The sequence below is a fragment of the Lissotriton helveticus genome, chromosome 8, assembly GCF_964261635.1.
Source record: "Lissotriton helveticus chromosome 8, aLisHel1.1, whole genome shotgun sequence".
In the NCBI taxonomy this organism is placed as follows: Eukaryota; Metazoa; Chordata; class Amphibia; order Caudata; family Salamandridae; genus Lissotriton; species Lissotriton helveticus.
This window is the reverse complement of record NC_136069.1, coordinates 1,671,698,525-1,671,716,453: the sequence shown is the minus strand read 5'-3', so window position 1 is coordinate 1,671,716,453 and position 17,929 is coordinate 1,671,698,525. Positions and strand designations below refer to the sequence as shown.

At 51.1% G+C, this 17,929-nt stretch overlaps 1 protein-coding gene across 7 annotated transcripts in view; it reads right to left on the bottom strand.

Annotated features, from left to right (window-relative positions):
* LOC144773616 (transient receptor potential cation channel subfamily M member 2-like) overlaps window positions 1-17,929 on the bottom strand; it is a 4,189,411-nt gene that overhangs the window by 1,752,450 nt on the left and 2,419,032 nt on the right. For all 7 annotated transcript variants that reach the window (XR_013600029.1, XR_013600030.1, XM_078658762.1 and 4 more), the window contains one exon: window positions 11,004-11,136. Coding sequence is in view for 5 of the 7 variants with exons in the window: in XM_078658762.1 (XP_078514888.1) it covers window positions 11,004-11,136 (133 nt within the window). In the remaining 2 variants the exon portion in view is untranslated. The remainder of the gene's footprint in view (window positions 1-11,003; window positions 11,137-17,929) is intronic.

The following is a 17,929-nucleotide window of genomic DNA, read 5'->3' as shown; positions in this document are numbered from 1 at the left end:
TCCGGAACGTCCTGCAGCTTTATCGGAGGTACTAGCGATAGCAGATGGAGCTCGGTGTACCAGAATTGTCTTGGCCATGCCGGGGCTATAAGGATGAGCTTGCATGGTTCCGTCCTCATCTTCCTGAGGAGACGAGGAAGCAGGGGAATCGGTGGAAATGCATAGAGAAACCTCCCCGTCCAGGCTATCGACAGGGCATTGCCCAATGAGCCTTGGTGATGGAACCTGCTGGCGTAGGCTAGGCACTTTTTGTTGGCCGGCGTGGCAAAAAGGTCCACCTCTGGTGTGCCCCATTTTTGAAAGAGTAGATCTATCACTTGTTGTTTCAGCTCCCACTCGTGACTGACTGAGGCGAGCCTGCTCAGCCTGTCTGCGCCCTCGTTGAGCACTCCTGGTAAGTGCTCTGCCTTTAGAGAAATTCCGTGAAGAATAGTCCATTCCAGAATCTGTTGAGCCTCTCGCGACAAGGGGAGTGACCTCGTCCCTCCTTCCTTGTTCACATAATGCATAGCCGTGGTGTTGTCCGTCCTGACTAGCACCTGTGAACCCTGGAGACGCGGAAGAAAGGCTTGAAGGGCTAGCCTGATCGCTCTCAGCTCCAACAGGTTGATGTGTAGCTTTTGGTCGCTTGGAGACCAATGGCCGCTGACTTGCAGGTCCTGCATCACTGCTCCCCATTCCTCCAATGACGCATCCGTCGTCAGTATGTGAGGTGATGGAACGCTTGCGAAGGATAGACCTTGGCATAAGTTCTGTGGATTCGACCACCAAAGCACTGCCTCCTTCATCTCTCGAGTGACCATTACTTTGTCGTCGAACGATCCCTGCACTTGCTGCCACTGGAGGTCCAGTTGCTCCTGCAGGGGGCGCATCCGTAGCCTGCAGTGCGGGATCAGGGGTATACAAGATGACATCACCCCCAACAGCGACTTGTAGCTGCGGACAGAAAGACACTTTTTTCTTTGAAGGCTTCCTGCTAATCTTTGCAGTTTCTGTACCCTTTCTCGAGTAGGAAATGCCTTTGAGAGCCGCGAATCCAACAGCGCTCCCAAGAACCGTGCTGTCCGTGATGGCAGCAGCGTGGATTTCTCCATGTTCAAGGTGAGACCCAGATTTTGGAACAGAGTGGTGCAAGCCTGCACCGCGTCCTGCGCTAATGCTCTGGTCGGGGCCTTTAGTAACCAATCGTCCAGGTAAGGGAAGACCTGGAAGTGGTGTTTGTGCAGAAATGCTGCTACAGGTGCCAGCACCTTCGTAAAAATCCTTGGAGCAGAGCGAAGGCCGAACGGCAAGACTCTGAACTGAAAATGGCTCTTGACTACTGTGAAGCGTAGGAACCTTCTGTGCGCTGGGTGAATCGGGATATGGAAGTACGCATCCTCCAGATCGAGTGTGGCCATATAATCCCCCGGGTTGACCATTTTCAAAACGTCCTGTAGGGATACCATCCTGAAGGATAAGGAGATGAGATAGGCATTTAGCTCCCTGAGGTCCAGGATGGGACGCCACTTCTCCTGCGTTTTCCTCACCAGGAAGAACCTGGAATAGAAACCGTGGCCCTGTTGATTGGAAGGGACCGGCTCTATCGCTCCTTTGCGGAGCATTTGTTGTACTTCTCGTCGCAGGAGATGCAGATGTTTGGAAGGGATGGCTGATGGGGATCTGGGTGGAGGGACTTCCGTAAACTCCAAAGTATGTCCCCGTCTGATGATATTGAGCACCCAACGGTCCGATGTAATTTGGGACCAGTTCAGAAGGAATTTTGACACCCTGCCTCCAACTGATGATCTCTCGGAGGAGGGAGCAGTAGGCAGAGCCAGCAGGCCGCTATTGGCGTTTGGACGAGTCTCGTCCACGGGCAGTTTGCTTGCCTTTGTTGTAAGGCCGTGAATAACCAGAGGACTGGCCCTGTCTTTGTTGGTATGACTGGCGATTCGGCTGGTACCCAGAGGTGTTGGAAGAATAGCGCTGTTGTTGGTATGCGCCTCTATAGGTGCCACCTCTGCCTCTTGTGCCCCTAAAAGGAGTTTTGCGGTACTGGAGTGTTCCCAGCGATCTAGCTGTTTCCGTGTCCTTCTTGATGTCTTGCAGCGTTTCGTCGATCAATTTGCCGAAGAGTGCCTCGCCATCAAAAGGTAGATCAAGAACCTTGGTTTGGATTTCTGGCCGAAACCAAGTCGCTTTTAGCCACCCTTGGCGTCTTAGTACTGCTGCTCCTGCCAAAGCCCTAAAGGACGTTGTGGCAATGTCCATGGCACAATCTATTATCTCCATGGAGACCGCTTCACCTTCTTGCAAGGTTTTCTTGGCTTCCAGCCCGCTTTCCGGTGGAAGCTGATCCAAGTAGGGAGCTATATCGCACCATAACTGGCGATCATATCGCCCCAATATTGCCAAAGCATTGGCGGCGCGAACCAGAAGGCTAGCAATGGATGAAAATCTCTTGCCTGTGTTATCCATCCGTCGTCCATCCTTGTCAGGAGGTGCTGTCAAGGGAGCAGAAGGGTTCCGTGACTTCCTTTGCGCCGCTTGGGAGATGACAGAGTCCATTTTGGGATGACCTGTCAGGGCAGCCGGTGCATCATCCGGCGCTTTATACTTTTTATCAAGGCGCGGTAGCACAGGGACCACCGTCGCTGGGTTTTTCATGGATTTCAAACCCTCCTTCCATAGATGTTCCACAATCGGAATGGACCTCGTAGTCTTGCGGAGAGTGTCTTTAAAATCATACAAGAAACAGTCTGTGGTTTCCGCAGGCAATACCAACTTAAATCGGCCGGCTGCACGTTCCATCAGTTGGTGAAAACTGCCAATGTCAACAGGAGGAGAGTCACCTAGGTCCTGGTGGGGCGACGCTGGATCCGGGATGATGTAGTCATTGTATTCATCCCCTTCCTGATCCGAGTCCTGATTATCACCGGATGACGCATCCGTATCATTATCATGATCCTCATCCGGATCCTCCGCTGTTCCAGACGCAGTCTGGGGCACTGGCCGCTGTGGTCGAGGAGGAGTCTGCACTGGGTGTGCCTGAGGGACACTTGAAGAGTGGTCCTTCACTGGTGTTGACGGAGTAGACCTCCTCGGCGCTGGACGCTCGGCCTTGGACTTATAGTCTTGCAACATCTTGTGCAGGTCATGCAGGAAGGACGTCGGTACTGAAACCATGCCTTGTGATTCACAGTCCATTAAGTGGTCTGTTTGTGGGTAGTCACCTCCACCTTGTTCATATGCCCCCTCTGAGTCCGTGTCTTGACTTTTAATGAGAAGCTGAGATGGGCTATTTGCATACTCAAAGCTATCCTGACCGTCTCCCTCAGAGTAGTCCTGGTCTAGCAACGTCGTTGGGGGTAATGAGGTCACCCTCCTTGGGGACGTCATTTCAGGGGTGATCCTTGTGAGAGAGATTGTTACCCTCCTCTCTGCAGCCAGTATCGTTGGTTGGGCCGTCGACGCTGGTGAAATCCTCGTCGACGAGATAGGAATAGTAGATGTCGTCGTCGACGCCACCGACGACGAGCCCGCCGTCGATGTAGAAATTGTTGTCGTCGTCGAAGCACTCGTCGACGACATGACCGTCGTCGAAATCGTCGACGACGTCGTCGTCGGTAATGCCGTCGTCGACACTGTCGTCGACGACGATGGTTTCTTCGTCGACGATGTCTTCGCCGTCGTCGACGATGCCGTCGGCATACTTCCCGTCGACGCCGCCGTCGTCGAGGTCTTCTTAACCGACGACGAAGCCTTCGTCGTCGACGAGCCCGTCGACGGGACCAATTGTAAATGTAAATGTAAATGTATTGCGACTTATATAGCGCACGTATCACCCGAAGGCATCAAGGCGCTTGCTTAGGGAACCCGTCCTGGTATTCCCCTGTGAGATACCCCGGCAGGGTATCCACAAGGTGAAAGCCAGGCATCCCGCCGCGAGGGGCCGTAGTGGAGATTAAGCAAGCTATTGCCCAGAGTCGCAGAGTGTGACCCCGTGAGTCGAGTAGGCACCGGAGCGAGAATTGTCGAGTCCGTGGAATTTTTGAGCCCGAGTGCCGCCGAGGCGGGGATTGGAACCCTGGTCCACGGCCGATCTCAGCTTCCGGGTCTGCCGCCTCTAACCACTGAGCCACGCTTCTCCTTGGATCTTGGTTTTCATTTTTGTCGTCGACGGAGCCACCGTCGACGAAGTCTTCGTCGTAGAGGACTTGGAACTCCTCTCTGAAGAGTGTGAAGAGTGTCTTTTGAAGGCTGGGTCTGTCTTCTCACCCTTAGGAGGCGAAACCAGTTCTGCCTTGCCCGACCCACTGCGGTGGGGGGAACCTCCTGAACCCCGGCCATCAGACTCCCTGGGGGTCTTCTTTGAAGCCTTAGAGGGGCGCCCAACAGAGGAAGATGGGGAACCTCTACCCCTTTTCACTGACCTTTTAGAGGAAGCACAAGACGCAGATTCCTCCTCATCACTGGAAACTCCATGTTTCCTTTCCTTCTGCTTCTGCAACCATGTAAGTAGCCTTCCAGCACGATCTCTCAAGGTCTTGGTGGAGAGAGTGCGACAAATCTTACATTCCTCTGCCCTGTGATCTGGATACAGGCAGTAGATGCAATCCTTGTGTTTGTCTTCCACAAACAGCCTTTTCTTCCCACAGGTGGAACAGGGCTTGAAAAGGGCTTTTTTCTTCTCAACCTCAGACATTTTGAAGAAGAAGAGTGTCCTGAAGAAAAACTGAAGAAAATCCTGAAGAAATATCTGTAGAAATGGGTTTAAAAGAGTAGAAATAGAGCAGAGCTCAATGGAGACTCCCTAGCACAACGTGCGGTAGAAAATCTGAGGCTCTGAAGTTCCTTCAGGAAGGTTCTAAGGGTGAGGCTCTTCTGATTGGCTGTCGCCTAGAGTTTGGTCTCTTTTACAAAAAGAGGCTGATATGTTACAAAAGGGAATGAGGCCTAGGCCTTTTCTTTCTCTTTTGTACCTACTACTATGATATTTTTTATTACCGAGACTCCCAGTCCGACGACGGGGAATGATACAAAGCATGGGAATCTATGAAAGTTCCAATACTGGGGCAACTTATCCATGTGCAAAAGTTGTTCCTTCGTTTCAGTTTGAAACTCATGGAATTCAGTGTGTCTGTTTTCCAAGCCATCTAATCTTGTTTCATGCGTGGTCAACTGTTGCTTCACGGATTCTAGCTGCGTAGTCAACGTGTCCACTTTTGTATCTATGTTACGGAGACTTGTTCTCATTTCTAACATTAATGTCCTCAGGTCCTCCCCACGTCTTCTGAGTGCGAGCCTTGAGCCGGACCCCCCTGTGCCTCAGGGTCAGGGTCCACCTGTCTGGTGGAAAGCTTGTTCTCAAAAGTTATCTTGGGTTGCTTTGCATCGGACTTACCCATGGCGTCGCAGAACAGCAGAGTGCTCCACACTGACACCACTCAGCTGCAGCACTGTGTGCCACGTGTTAGAATGTACATTTGCAGCGCACCCACAACTTGAACGACCAGTGCGCCACCCCGTCAGTGACGTAATTGTTGATTTTGGGACCCCTTTCTATCACCCAGTAAAGTTAGTATCTTGAGAGGAGTATGTCTTACTTCTTTGTCTGCATTGTTGACTGCATCAGTGCCGTGCCTCTCCAGTAGTGTGGGCTCTGGCTTAAATCACGAGGAGATTACTCGACGTCCGACCTCCCAGGTCCGGTATAACAGAGTCAACAATCAGTGATGAATAGGTATGTCACAGGCACCACACTTCTGAGTGATATTTAACACTGTACCCAGTGCTCCCGCACTCAGACTTGAATCTACCTCCTCCTTCTCTGTTTGAGCGTTCAGAGCACCTCGGGAATATATTTCCAATGCAGACAATTTCAGCACTGTCTGCAAACGAGACTAAAACATGGCACCAATCCACTCCGGATGAGTTGTGCTTGGCTGCCGTCGCTTGTGGGTTAGTTATATTGCCAACTACCACTGTGCAGCAATTATAGGCCCCGAGGCCACAAAATGTTCACCATCGCACCACCGCAGATATCAATGCTACCTCCCACTGGGCAGCCGACGTCACAAAATGGGTCACCGCAGCGTGGAGGGGGACTCGCCAGCCACAGCAGTTATTCCTCGCAGCGACACCAGTCTATGCCACACTACGGCGCAGCCGAAGCCTCCAATCTCGGGCTGGTTTGTTACTCGCTCCGTACCTCTCTTACGCCCAACCGCAGCCATCTCACAGCAGCGCCACTCACGTCAGCTACCTCTTCCACCAGCAGTGCGTCTCCGACACGGGCTCGGTGCAGCGCGTGTTTCACGACCTCCCGGCACCTTGGACAGGAAGGGCACTGTACATTCTTTAGAGCGCCGTCAGACACCCTTCGCTCCCACTCAAGGCGCCGCCAGAACAGGATGAAGGCAGTTCGCAAGATGGCGCCGGGGGCTCCCCGCAACTCACTGCCTTACTGAAACCCCGGCACCACGCAGATTCCTTAGGGCACCCCAGTCACAGCGGAGGAGATCCCCAAGCATGTGGCATCCCCCTACACCTCTCAGCGCCGTCTACCTCTGCTCTGGTAGCCTCCAGCTCGGTGGGCCTTCACAGCCTCAGGCTCCAGTGCAGGGGCAGCCCGGCGTTTGCCCGGTCTCTATCCCTGCATTGTACCCACTCTGCCTCTCAGCCGATCATAACTTTGGCATATCTACTCTGTTTCCCACGAAAGCAATATGGCCGTGGGCCCTGGCGTTTCCTCAGTCGAGGGTGATGTGTTAGCGCAGCAACAGCCACACCATTTGTAGGATTAATTCAGTATTTTCGTCCCGGCCTGCGTAATGGCCGCTTAGGAAGCGGCCATTACGCAGCTCGGACAGCCATGCCCCCTTCAGGGCGCATCTTTAAATGATCCTCCGTCAGCCGTTCCTGATTTGGCAGAATAGGAGGAGGAAGAGAAAGAAAAGTTAGGGAATAGTCCTCCTGGACTATCTGCAAGACCCACTTGTCCAATGTTATGGCTCTCCAGTGGGGGAGAAGATGACGAATTCTCCCACCAACTGGAGTAGTGTGGTCCTACAGAATCAACCTAGGATTGCTTTGAGGCTGCGGCTGCTACGGGCAGTGTGGTCGACGACTTATGGCCTCCATTCCGAAATCGAAATGCACTGCGTCCTCGCACGGCTTGGACAGTCTGTGCGGGACGGTGGCTGGGATATGGCTGACGCAGTTGGAAACCCCTTCTGTTGACACAAAATGGGCAAAAGGAAGACTGGCCACGGGGTGGAGGAGAGGCCCAAGGATCTGGCTGTAGCTCGAGAGTCCTTGAACCAGACTAGGGCTGAGTCTGCCTTTTCCCCAAAAAGGCGGGTTCTGTCAAAGGGCATGTCCATCAAATTGGCTTTAACTTCGCCCAAGAAGCCAATTGTATGAAGCCAGGCAGGGCACCTCAAGGCAACTGTTGTTGAAATTGATCTCCCCAGCAAATTGGTCATATCTAGACAACACACCATATGGTGAACTTTGCTGTGTCTCTCCCATCCTGGACAGCTTGGAGAGTTCAGCCCTGGCCTCCTCCGGGACTTGTGGCAGCACTTGCACAACCATCTCCTGAAGGGAATGGGAGAAACGGCTCAATAAGCATGTAGTATTCACCGACCATGGTACCAGGCTGGAGGAAGAAAATAACTTCTTCCCAAATGAATTCAGCCTCTTGGATTCCCTATCCGGTGGAGTGGAAGGAAATGTGCCTTGCGACGTAGCCTGCACCACCAAACTCTGAGGTTGGCTGATGAATTCTGGGTTGCTCGGAGTTGGGCAATGGCGGTGTGTAATTGTCCTATTCACAGAGTTCCGGTGCTAGGTTTGGACCATGTGCCCAGAAGGTCACCTGTAAGAGCCTCATTAAAGGGCAACAGGAATTTGGACGTGAAAGCCCCAGGTTGAAGCACCTAGGTCAGGAGATTAGTCCTGACCTGCACCAAGGGCAGCTCCAGCCCTAGGACCTCAGCTGCCCTCTTGACCACAATGGCATATGATGTCCCCTCCTCCATAGCCAGTGTTGGTGGAGACAGTATGCCAGTATCTGGAGAAGTATCCAGTTCACAGGCCTACCCATGTTCCCCATGCCAGTCCAAATTCTCCTCAAAGACTTTCTGGGATTCAAGAGGGTCCCCAGACCCCTCCTATTCCCCTCCTGAGCCTAGCACATCCTCAAAGTACTCAGGCGACAACATAGAACCTCTGGGTTCTGTCGACGTCGGAATCAGCGTCGACTGATGCTGTTCCGGCTCCGTGTTGTCGGGGAAAGCTTGGGGCTTGTGCCACCGACGGGCATCGGTGACGTCGCAGGCACAGATTTCGGATGCCACGTCGGGGAAGGTCACGTTGGCATGCCCAGCGTGGAACTAGATCTGGGAGCGGATCCCTGGAGTCCCACTGTCATCATGGTCAGAGCCGACAGTGTCCAACCCAGAGGGGCCCAAAGGCTCTCCAGAGGGCTTATTCCGCTCAAATCCATGGCCCATGGCCTCGTAATACTCTTTAATCTGAGTGCAAGTTGGTCCGACTCCCGGAAAGGGAGGGAGACGCGAAGTCAACTCTGGCTCCAAGGTACCGGGCCTAGAGCGTCGGTGCTCTTACCTCTCTCAACGACGGATGCCAGTTGAGGTGAAGACAAAGTCCGCTTGCACTTCTTCTTATGCCTCTTTCCCAAATATCCCGAGGACCTTGAATGGGAGGAAGAGGACTTAGGGCTCTGTGAGTGGTCCACCGGCATCTTCTTCTTCGATTGGGACCATGACCTCCTCAGAGTCTCGCTTGACCGTGTCGACTGCCGGGCCACGAGTAACTTCATCGCCCGCTCTCTCAAAGCCTTCGGAGCCATTACCTGACAGTCCGAACATAACTTTGTATCCTGTTAATTTAACACAGTATATAGGTAAGCAGTAACTATATGACACCCACCCCCAATGATCCGAGCACCCCATACTTTGACCGCTCCGAGGTTAGGTCCTTTGTCCATTCCAGGCGCAAATTGGCCTGTTTTGGCTGGATTTACTCCTCATCCTCAACACGGCAATTGTACCCTAGCTGGAATTCGTAGACTACATGTAGTCTCTATTGCCGTAATTCGAGCTTTATTGCAATACATAACCCGTAATCTTCCGGGTGGGCCCCTGGGGGGTGCGGCGCCTCCGGCCGGACAGGGCGGTATGAAGCTCAGTCCCGTAATGGTCAATGCTGTGATGGGCAGGCGTCCCCAGGATAAGGATGATTTTCCTTTCTGGCTTGCCGAGAAGTTCTGTACTGTTTTTTTCAGAAACAAGAGGTAATGTGCATTGAGCAATGTGACAGTTAAAAAAGACATCATATTCTTTATTATTTGAAAATGTTATGGCGGGTGTGCCTTTTATAAATCCGGACTTTGCCTTTGGGAGTGCCTATGTGTTTATTAATTTCGCAACAGAATAGAACGATCCGTGCAGGATTACGAGTGTACCGCATTTCAGCTTTTAAATATTTTATGAGCCAATGCACCAAATTACTAAGGTCGATCTTTTTGAGCGGGCAAAACTTCCTTGAAGTGCGTGTGTTGTTCTCTGTACACCAAATGTGGCTGTCACTGAAAAGTGATGGATGCCTCACATAGATGTGCAGCATAGTGGTTGAATCCTGGCATTATTGTACAGTTTCGATGTCACAAAACATACACATTATGAAAAACGTATGTGTGCAGCAGTGGTCCTAACAGTGTTTTTGTCCCGTGTACTCAGTCCCATATTTTACTGCCTGGCAGGCCAGGCTGCCCTTCTGGGAGGGGGGAAGCTTCTTAAAAGGAGACGTAAAAGGAGCGGACCTCGTGAGAATGCCAGTTGGGAGGGTGGAGGGTCGCTCTAAGCCAGCTGGAGGAATGGGGCATGGGGAGCGAGCCCATGGAGTCGCTGGCAAGCAGAGAGGGCAGTCAGTAGAAGAACAAGAAAAGCGGACGTCAAAGGAAGGGTGGGAGGGAACGAGCAGTATGGTAAAAAGACCACATCACTGGACGCAGAGCCGCAGCACACATTTTGTTTTCCAATCCACACATTGCAGTACTTCCAGGATTGGTGCACTGGTTCCAAGTCCAGGGAAAACAAAGAGAAGAAAACAAAAATAGCGCTTCACTGGTAAACTCTGTAAAAGTGGTGCTAATGTGTTTCAGTGTGAATAAAATCAGTTTGGCCAGTTTGCTACCACTCTGTCTTACTTTATTCAGTTATTTATCTATTTTTCATATTTTTAGCCTTTTATTCCCAATGCTGCACTTTGGAATTAAAAATGTCAGAAAAGTACGACATTTCCAGCAAAAGCGTCTTTCTTTTTTGGATCCATTTCACAGGGAGGCAAATAAAAGAAAGGAGAGGAAAGAGAGTGAGAAGAACCCCGTCTTGAAGTCACGGTTTTCATGGGCGTCCGCAGGGGGGGGCAAGGAGGGCCGCTCCAGTGGGGGGGGGGGCAAGAGCCCCTCCTTGCCCCCCCCGCAGACGCCCATGGGTGTGAGCGATAACGAAAGTAAGAGGGGGAGCAGGAAGTGAGGCCGAGCGCGCGCTGGCCAAAGCAGTCTGCTGCTTTCAAGTCCGAATGCCAGCTTTGCGCTTGAAGGCCTCACATGCACTGGCCATAAACCGCATTCCAAAGGTCTTTGGCAGCATTTTCTGGTGCCCCTTACTGAATATCTCGCCAACAAGCATTGCTAAAGCAATGCCTGAGGCTCGACCTAAAAAGGTGATGTAGGAATATTTGTCTAGCCACTGGCAACCACTTGGGAGACATTCCAGCCCAATATTTCTGTGCCCAATGTGCCACTTAAAAGTGTATCTTGTCTTTTTATGCATAATATATAAAACTTAAATGAATAAGTAACTACATCTGCAACACTGTTCATTGTGCGAGTGCTGGAGCAATGCAGTGACAAATGTGGCCTTTTGATGACGCTGTGAATTGAAATAAGGAGGAGTTGGGGTGTTGAGTACAGGAGCAGGGGTTCTCACCATCTTTTGCACCATGATGATCTTGGGCCCGAGGACCCTGCTCTGAGTGAAACTGTCCACGAGACGGACGCTGAATACGATGAAGTCCACAGAGAGTATGACTCTTGCTGCATAAAACGAGGCTTTGAACCATCTGTAGACAGAAAGAGACGAGCAGGGGTCAGTGTCATTGCAAAGAGGTCTGGGGCACACATGCTACTAGTATTAACTGCCTGATGGTACTGACCCAACCGAGCTGCCCTCCCCTCTCGTATGCTTGTGGGGGTTATGGGCTGGTGATTGGAGCACATTGATGTGAAGCCAAGACTGGCGTTACACCTGATACTATAAAGGATCATGGATAATAGCACCCAAGGATGGGCCCACTGCGTGGGAAGCAGCATCAGGACCATTAGAAGGACTCACAGACCGGTGTTCGTGTTGGTGACACACAATTGCCCCCTGCATTTCATGCAGGGAAATGCATGCAGTGTAGTATGTTTCTGGAGTAGGTGTGTGTGTGTTTATGTGTGTGTACACAGGTGCACATGCATGCATGATTTATAGATGTGTCAACGCTTTGGGGTGCTATCACATCAGCTTGATATGACCAGAGTCACACACCTGGGGATTCACACATCCATGCTCCCTCTCCCAACCCCCCTGCAGTGCATGAGCAAGTAGTATGAATCCTGCACGCCCAGCTGACAATGTGCAATGGGTCACGGGCTATATGAATTCAAACGTGCACCATGCCCACGGCTGAAGCCTTGGTGTGTTTAAGTGTTAGTGGAACTAGGTCTGGACACCTAAAATAAAGATATCCATAAAAGACATTCAGTGACACAGCCTGGAAACCCGTCCCTTAGCCGGTAATAAAATACAGTTATGCATGAGGTGCAGCTTGCCCATCACACCCCAGGACCCCGGTGTCACTGCACCTGACACCTTAATGTAGTTTACGGGTCTCAAAGTTCCCCATCCTACTCGTCTTTCCTTTTCTTCTCCCTATCACCACCCACTCTCCTCTCTTCTACGTCCTCCATCTAATGCTCCTCTCTCTATCTCCTTCATTAGTCTCTTGTTTGTCACTCATCCTCATCTCCTTCCTCCCTTCTCATCTTATTTATTGTTCCTTTCATCTCCTTTTTCTTTGCCCACTCTGCTTATCCTTCTCTCCTTTCGTTTTGTCACTCATTCTTATTTCCTTCTTCCAGTCTGTCACCTTTCCTTGCCTTCCTCTCCTGTTCGTTCATGTATTTTCTTTCTTGTTCCCTTCTCCGCCACTCCCTCTGTACCACCGCCCCAGAAGAGTAAACAAAGCCAAGCCCTAGCATGCACGCTGCCTAAATAAACAAATCAGAACAGGAACTCTCTGAAATAACATCAGATGGTGGAAGGAACGCTCGACCCCGCCCACCCCTGGGCCCCGGTGCACTGCACCGGCTGCACCAAAGGTTGCTGCGCCCCTGACACACGGGGCAGATACATCTGCATCTCTTGGACTACACACAAGTGTCAGCTGTTTGCACCTACGGTAAAAGAAAAGAGACGTACGCTACCATGCCTTTTAAAAAAACAAAGTAGCAGTTGTTAAAAAATTGATCCTGGTAAATGTCATTTCTCGTGCATTCTTCATCTGTGAAAGGCGGCAGGTCATCGTGGCAACGTGCACATAGTGGAGTGGCACAGGCGGATTCCAGGTACACCTGTGACCACGCGGGCGCTGATGGCAGTATTGTATGGCATGGTAGAAGCCCCAACCACCATGAGGGGCTGTTTCTACAACACCCATATCCCATCATTCTTACCAAAGACAATGCATACATATCCCGAAGCCTGAAAACGCAAGTGACCACCAACGCTGAGGCTCCCTGCTGTGCTGAACTGCTATCTCATGCTGAACCGCAAGCTCATGATGAGCTGCTATCTCATGCAGAACTGCTGTCTCATGTTGAACGATTCATAAAAGGGGGTGGTGATGGACAGAGTATCTGAATTAAGCAGAACACTACTACCCAGTCAAAGGATCAGGGCTTGATCCATCACCGTTTTTTAGCTCACTGCACCATCCCAGTTCAGAACCTGGCTACATGCAAATTAGTCTGACCCTGGCCCAGTGCATCATGGGAACAGGGCAGACCCCGGAAGCTTGTTTCCTTTCCAGTAAAGAATTGGCTTGGTAGTTTGGTCTGCCCTATTCCCATGATGCACTGGGCCAGGGACAGACTGATTTGCATGTAGCCAGGTTCTGAACTGGGATGGTGCAGTGAGCTAAAAAACAGCGATGGATCAAGCCCTGATCTTTTGACTGGGTAGGAGTGTTCTGCTTAATTCAGATGCTCTGTCCATCACCACCCCCTTTATGAATCGTTTTGGCCACTATAGGAGTGGAAGGGTATGCTCAGACATGAGTCCCTTGCTCACTGCACCATCAGGATTCAAGCAAGCCGGGCCGAAGACGGCTGTAATGCCAGAAACCGGTCCCCGGAAGCTTGTTTCCTTTCCAGTAAAGAATTGGCTTGGTAGTTTGGTCTGCCCTGTTCCCATGATGCACTGGGCCAGGGACAGACTGATTTGCATGTAGCCAGGTTCTGAACTGGGATGGTGCAGTGAGCTAAAAAACGGTGATGGATCAATCCCTGATCTTTTGACTGGGTAGGAGTGTTCTGCTTAATTCAGATGCTCTGTCCATCACCACCCGCTTTATGAATCGTTTTGGCCACTATAGAAGTGGAAGGGTATGCTCAGACATGAGTCCCTTGCTCACTGCACCATCAGGATTCAAGCAAGCCTGTCCGAAGACGGCTGTAATGCCAGAAACCGGTCCCCGGAAGCTTGTTTCCTTTCCAGTAAAGAATTGGCTTGGTAGTTTGGTCTGCCCTGTTCTCATGATGCACTGGGCCAGGGACAGACTGATTTACATATAGCCAGGTTCTGAACTGGGATGGTGCAGTGAGCTAAAAAACGGTGATGGATCAAGCCCTGATCTTTTGACTGGGTAGGAGTGTTCTGCTTAATTCAGATGCTCTGTCCATCACCACCCCCTTTATGAATCCTTTTGGCCACTATAGGAGTGGAAGGGTATGCTCAGACATGAGTCCCTTGCTCACTGCACCATCAGGATTCAAGCAAGCCGGGCCGAAGACGGCTGTAATGCCAGAAACCGGTCCCCGGAAGCTTGTTTCCTTTCCAGTAAAGAATTGGCTTGGTAGTTTGGTCTGCCCTGTTCCCATGATGCACTGGGCCAGGGACAGACTGATTTGCATGTAGCCAGGTTCTGAACTGGGATGGTGCAGTGAGCTAAAAAACAGTGATGGATCAAGCCCTGATCTTTTGACTGGGTAGGAGTGTCCTGCTTAATTCACATGCTCTGTCCATAACCACCCCCTTTATGCATCGTTTTGGCAACTATAGGAGTGGAAGGGTATGCTCAGACATGAGTCCCTTGCTCACTGCACCATCAGGATTCAAGCAAGCCGGGCCGAAGACGGCTGTAATGCCAGAAACCGGTCCCCGGAAGCTTGTTTCCTTTCCAGTAAAGAATTGGCTTGGTAGTTTGGTCTGCCCTGTTCCCATGATGCACTGGGCCAGGGACAGACTGATTTGCATGTAGCCAGGTTCTGAACTGGGATGGTGCAGTGAGCTAAAAAACGGTGATGGATCAAGCCCTGATCTTTTGACTGGGTAGGAGTGTTCTGCTTAATTCAGATGCTCTGTCCATCACCACCCGCTTTATGAATCGTTTTGGCCACTATAGGAGTGGAAGGGTATGCTCAGACATGAGTCCCTTGCTCACTGCACCATCAGGATTCAAGCAAGCCGGGCCGAAGACTGCTGTAATGCCAGAAACCGGTCCCCGGAAGCTTGTTTCCTTTCCAGTAAAGAATTGGCTTGGTAGTTTGGTCTGCCCTGTTCCCATGATGCACTGGGCCAGGGACAGACTGATTTGCATGTAGCCAGGTTCTGAACTGGGATGGTGCAGTGAGCTAAAAAACGGTGATGGATCAAGCCCTGATCTTTTGACTGGGTAGGAGTGTTCTGCTTAATTCAGATGCTCTGTCCATCACCACCCCCTTTATGAATCCTTTTGGCCACTATAGGAGTGGAAGGGTATGCTCAGACATGAGTCCCTTGCTCACTGCACCATCAGGATTCAAGCAAGCCGGGCCGAAGACGGCTGTAATGCCAGAAACCGGTCCCCGGAAGCTTGTTTCCTTTCCAGTAAAGAATTGGCTTGGTAGTTTGGTCTGCCCTGTTCCCATGATGCACTGGGCCAGGGACAGACTGATTTGCATGTAGCCAAGTTCTGAACTGGGATGGTGCAGTGAGCTAAAAAACGGTGATGGATCAAGCCCTGATCTTTTGACTGGGTAGGAGTGTTCTGCTTAATTCAGATGCTCTGTCCATCACCACCCGCTTTATGAATCGTTTTGGCCACTATAGGAGTGGAAGGGTATGCTCAGACATGAGTCCCTTGCTCACTGCACCATCAGGATTCAAGCAAGCCGGGCCGAAGACGGCTGTAATGCCAGAAACCGGTCCCCGGAAGCTTGTTTCCTTTCCAGTAAAGAATTGGCTTGGTAGTTTGGTCTGCCCTGTTCCCATGATGCACTGGGCCAGGGACAGACTGATTTGCATGTAGCCAGGTTCTGAACTGGGATGGTGCAGTGAGCTAAAAAACGGTGATGGATCAAGCCCTGATCTTTTGACTGGGTAGGAGTGTTCTGCTTAATTCAGATGCTCTGTCCATCACCACCCCCTTTATGAATCGTTTTGGCCACTATAGGAGTGGAAGGGTATGCTCAGACATGAGTCCCTTGCTCACTGCACCATCAGAATTCAAGCAAGCCGGGCCGAAGACGGCTGTAATGCCAGAAACCGGTCCCCGGAAGCTTGTTTCCTTTCCAGTAAAGAATTGGCTTGGTAGTTTGGTCTGCCCTGTTCCCATGATGCACTGGGCCAGGGACAGACTGATTTGCATGTAGCCAGGTTCTGAACTGGGATGGTGCAGTGAGCTAAAAAACGGTGATGGATCAAGCCCTGATCTTTTGACTGGGTAGGAGTGTTCTGCTTAATTCAGATGCTCTGTCCATCACCACCCCCTTTATGAATCGTTTTGGCAACTATAGGAGTGGAAGGGTATGCTCAGACATGAGTCCCTTGCTCACTGCACCATCAGGATTCAAGCAAGCCGGGCCGAAGACGGCTGTAATGCCAGAAACGGTCCCCGGAAGCTTGTTTCCTTTCCAGTAAAGAATTGGCTTGGTAGTTTGGTCTTCCCTGTTCCCATGATGCACTGGGCCAGGGACAGACTGATTTGCATGTAGCCAGGTTCTGAACTGGGATGGTGCAGTGAGCTAAAAAACGGTGATGGATCAAGCCCTGATCTTTTGACTGGGTAGGAGTGTTCTGCTTAATTCAGATGCTCTGTCCATCACCACCCCCTTTATGAATCGTTTTGGCCACTATAGGAGTGGAAGGGTATGCTCAGACATGAGTCCCTTGCTCACTGCACCATCAGGATTCAAGCAAGCCGGGCCGAAGACGGCTGTAATGCCAGAAACCGGTCCCCGGAAGCTTGTTTCCTTTCCAGTAAAGAATTGGCTTGGTTGTTTGGTCTGCCCTGTTCCAATGATGCACTGGGCCAGGGACAGACTGATTTGCATGTAGCCAGGTTCTGAACTGGGATGGTGCAGTGAGCTAAAAAACGGTGATGGATCAAGCCCTGATCTTTTGACTGGGTAGGAGTGTTCTGCCTAATTCAGATGCTCTGTCCATCACCACCCCCTTTATGAATCGTTTTGGCCACTATAGGAGTGGAAGGGTATGCTCAGACATGAGTCCCTTGCTCACTGCACCATCAGGATTCAAGCAAGCCGGGCCGAAGACGGCTGTAATGCCAGAAACCGGTCCCCGGAAGCTTGTTTACTTTCCAGTAAAGAATTGGCTTGGTAGTTTGGTCTGCCCTGTTCCCATGATGCACTGGGCCAGGGACAGACTGATTTGCATGTAGCCAGGTTCTGAACTGGGATGGTGCAGTGAGCTAAAAAACGGTGATGGATCAAGCCCTGATCTTTTGACTGGGTAGGAGTGTTCTGCTTAATTCAGATGCTCTGTCCATCACCACCCCCTTTATGAATCGTTTTGGCCACTATAGGAGTGGAAGGTTATGCTCAGACATGAGTCCCTTGCTCACTGCACCATCAGTATTCAAGCAAGCCGGGCCGAAGACGGCTCTAATGCCAGAAACCGGTCCCCGGAAGCTTGTATCCCTTCCAGTAAAGAATTGGCTTGGTAGTTTGGTCTGCCCTGTTCCCATGATGCACTGGGCCAGGGACAGACTGATTTGCATGTAGCCAGGTTCTGAACTGGGATGGTGCAGTGAGCTAAAAAACGGTGATGGATCAAGCCCTGATCTTTTGACTGCGTAGGAGTGTTCTGCTTAATTCAGATGCTCTGTCCTTCACCACCCCCTTTATGAATCGTTTTGGCCACTATAGGAGTGGAAGGGTATGCTCAGACATGAGTCCCTTGCTCACTGCACCATCAGGATTCAAGCAAGCCGGGCCGAAGACGGCTGTAATGCCAGAAACCGGTCCCCGGAAGCTTGTTTCCTTTCCAGTAAAGAATTGGCTTGGTAGTTTGGTCTGCCCTGTTCCCATGATGCACTGGGCCAGGGACAGACTGATTTGCATGTAGCCAGGTTCTGAACTGGGATGGTGCAGTGAGCTAAAAAACGGTGATGGATCAAGCCCTGATCTTTTGACTGGGTAGGAGTGTTCTGCTTAATTCAGATGCTCTGTCCATCACCACCCCCTTTATGAATCGTCTCATGTTGAACAGCAATCTCATGCTGAGCTGCTATCTCATGCTGAACTGCTATCTCATGCTGAACCGCAATCTCATGCGGATCTGCTATCTCATGCTGAACTGCTATCTCATGC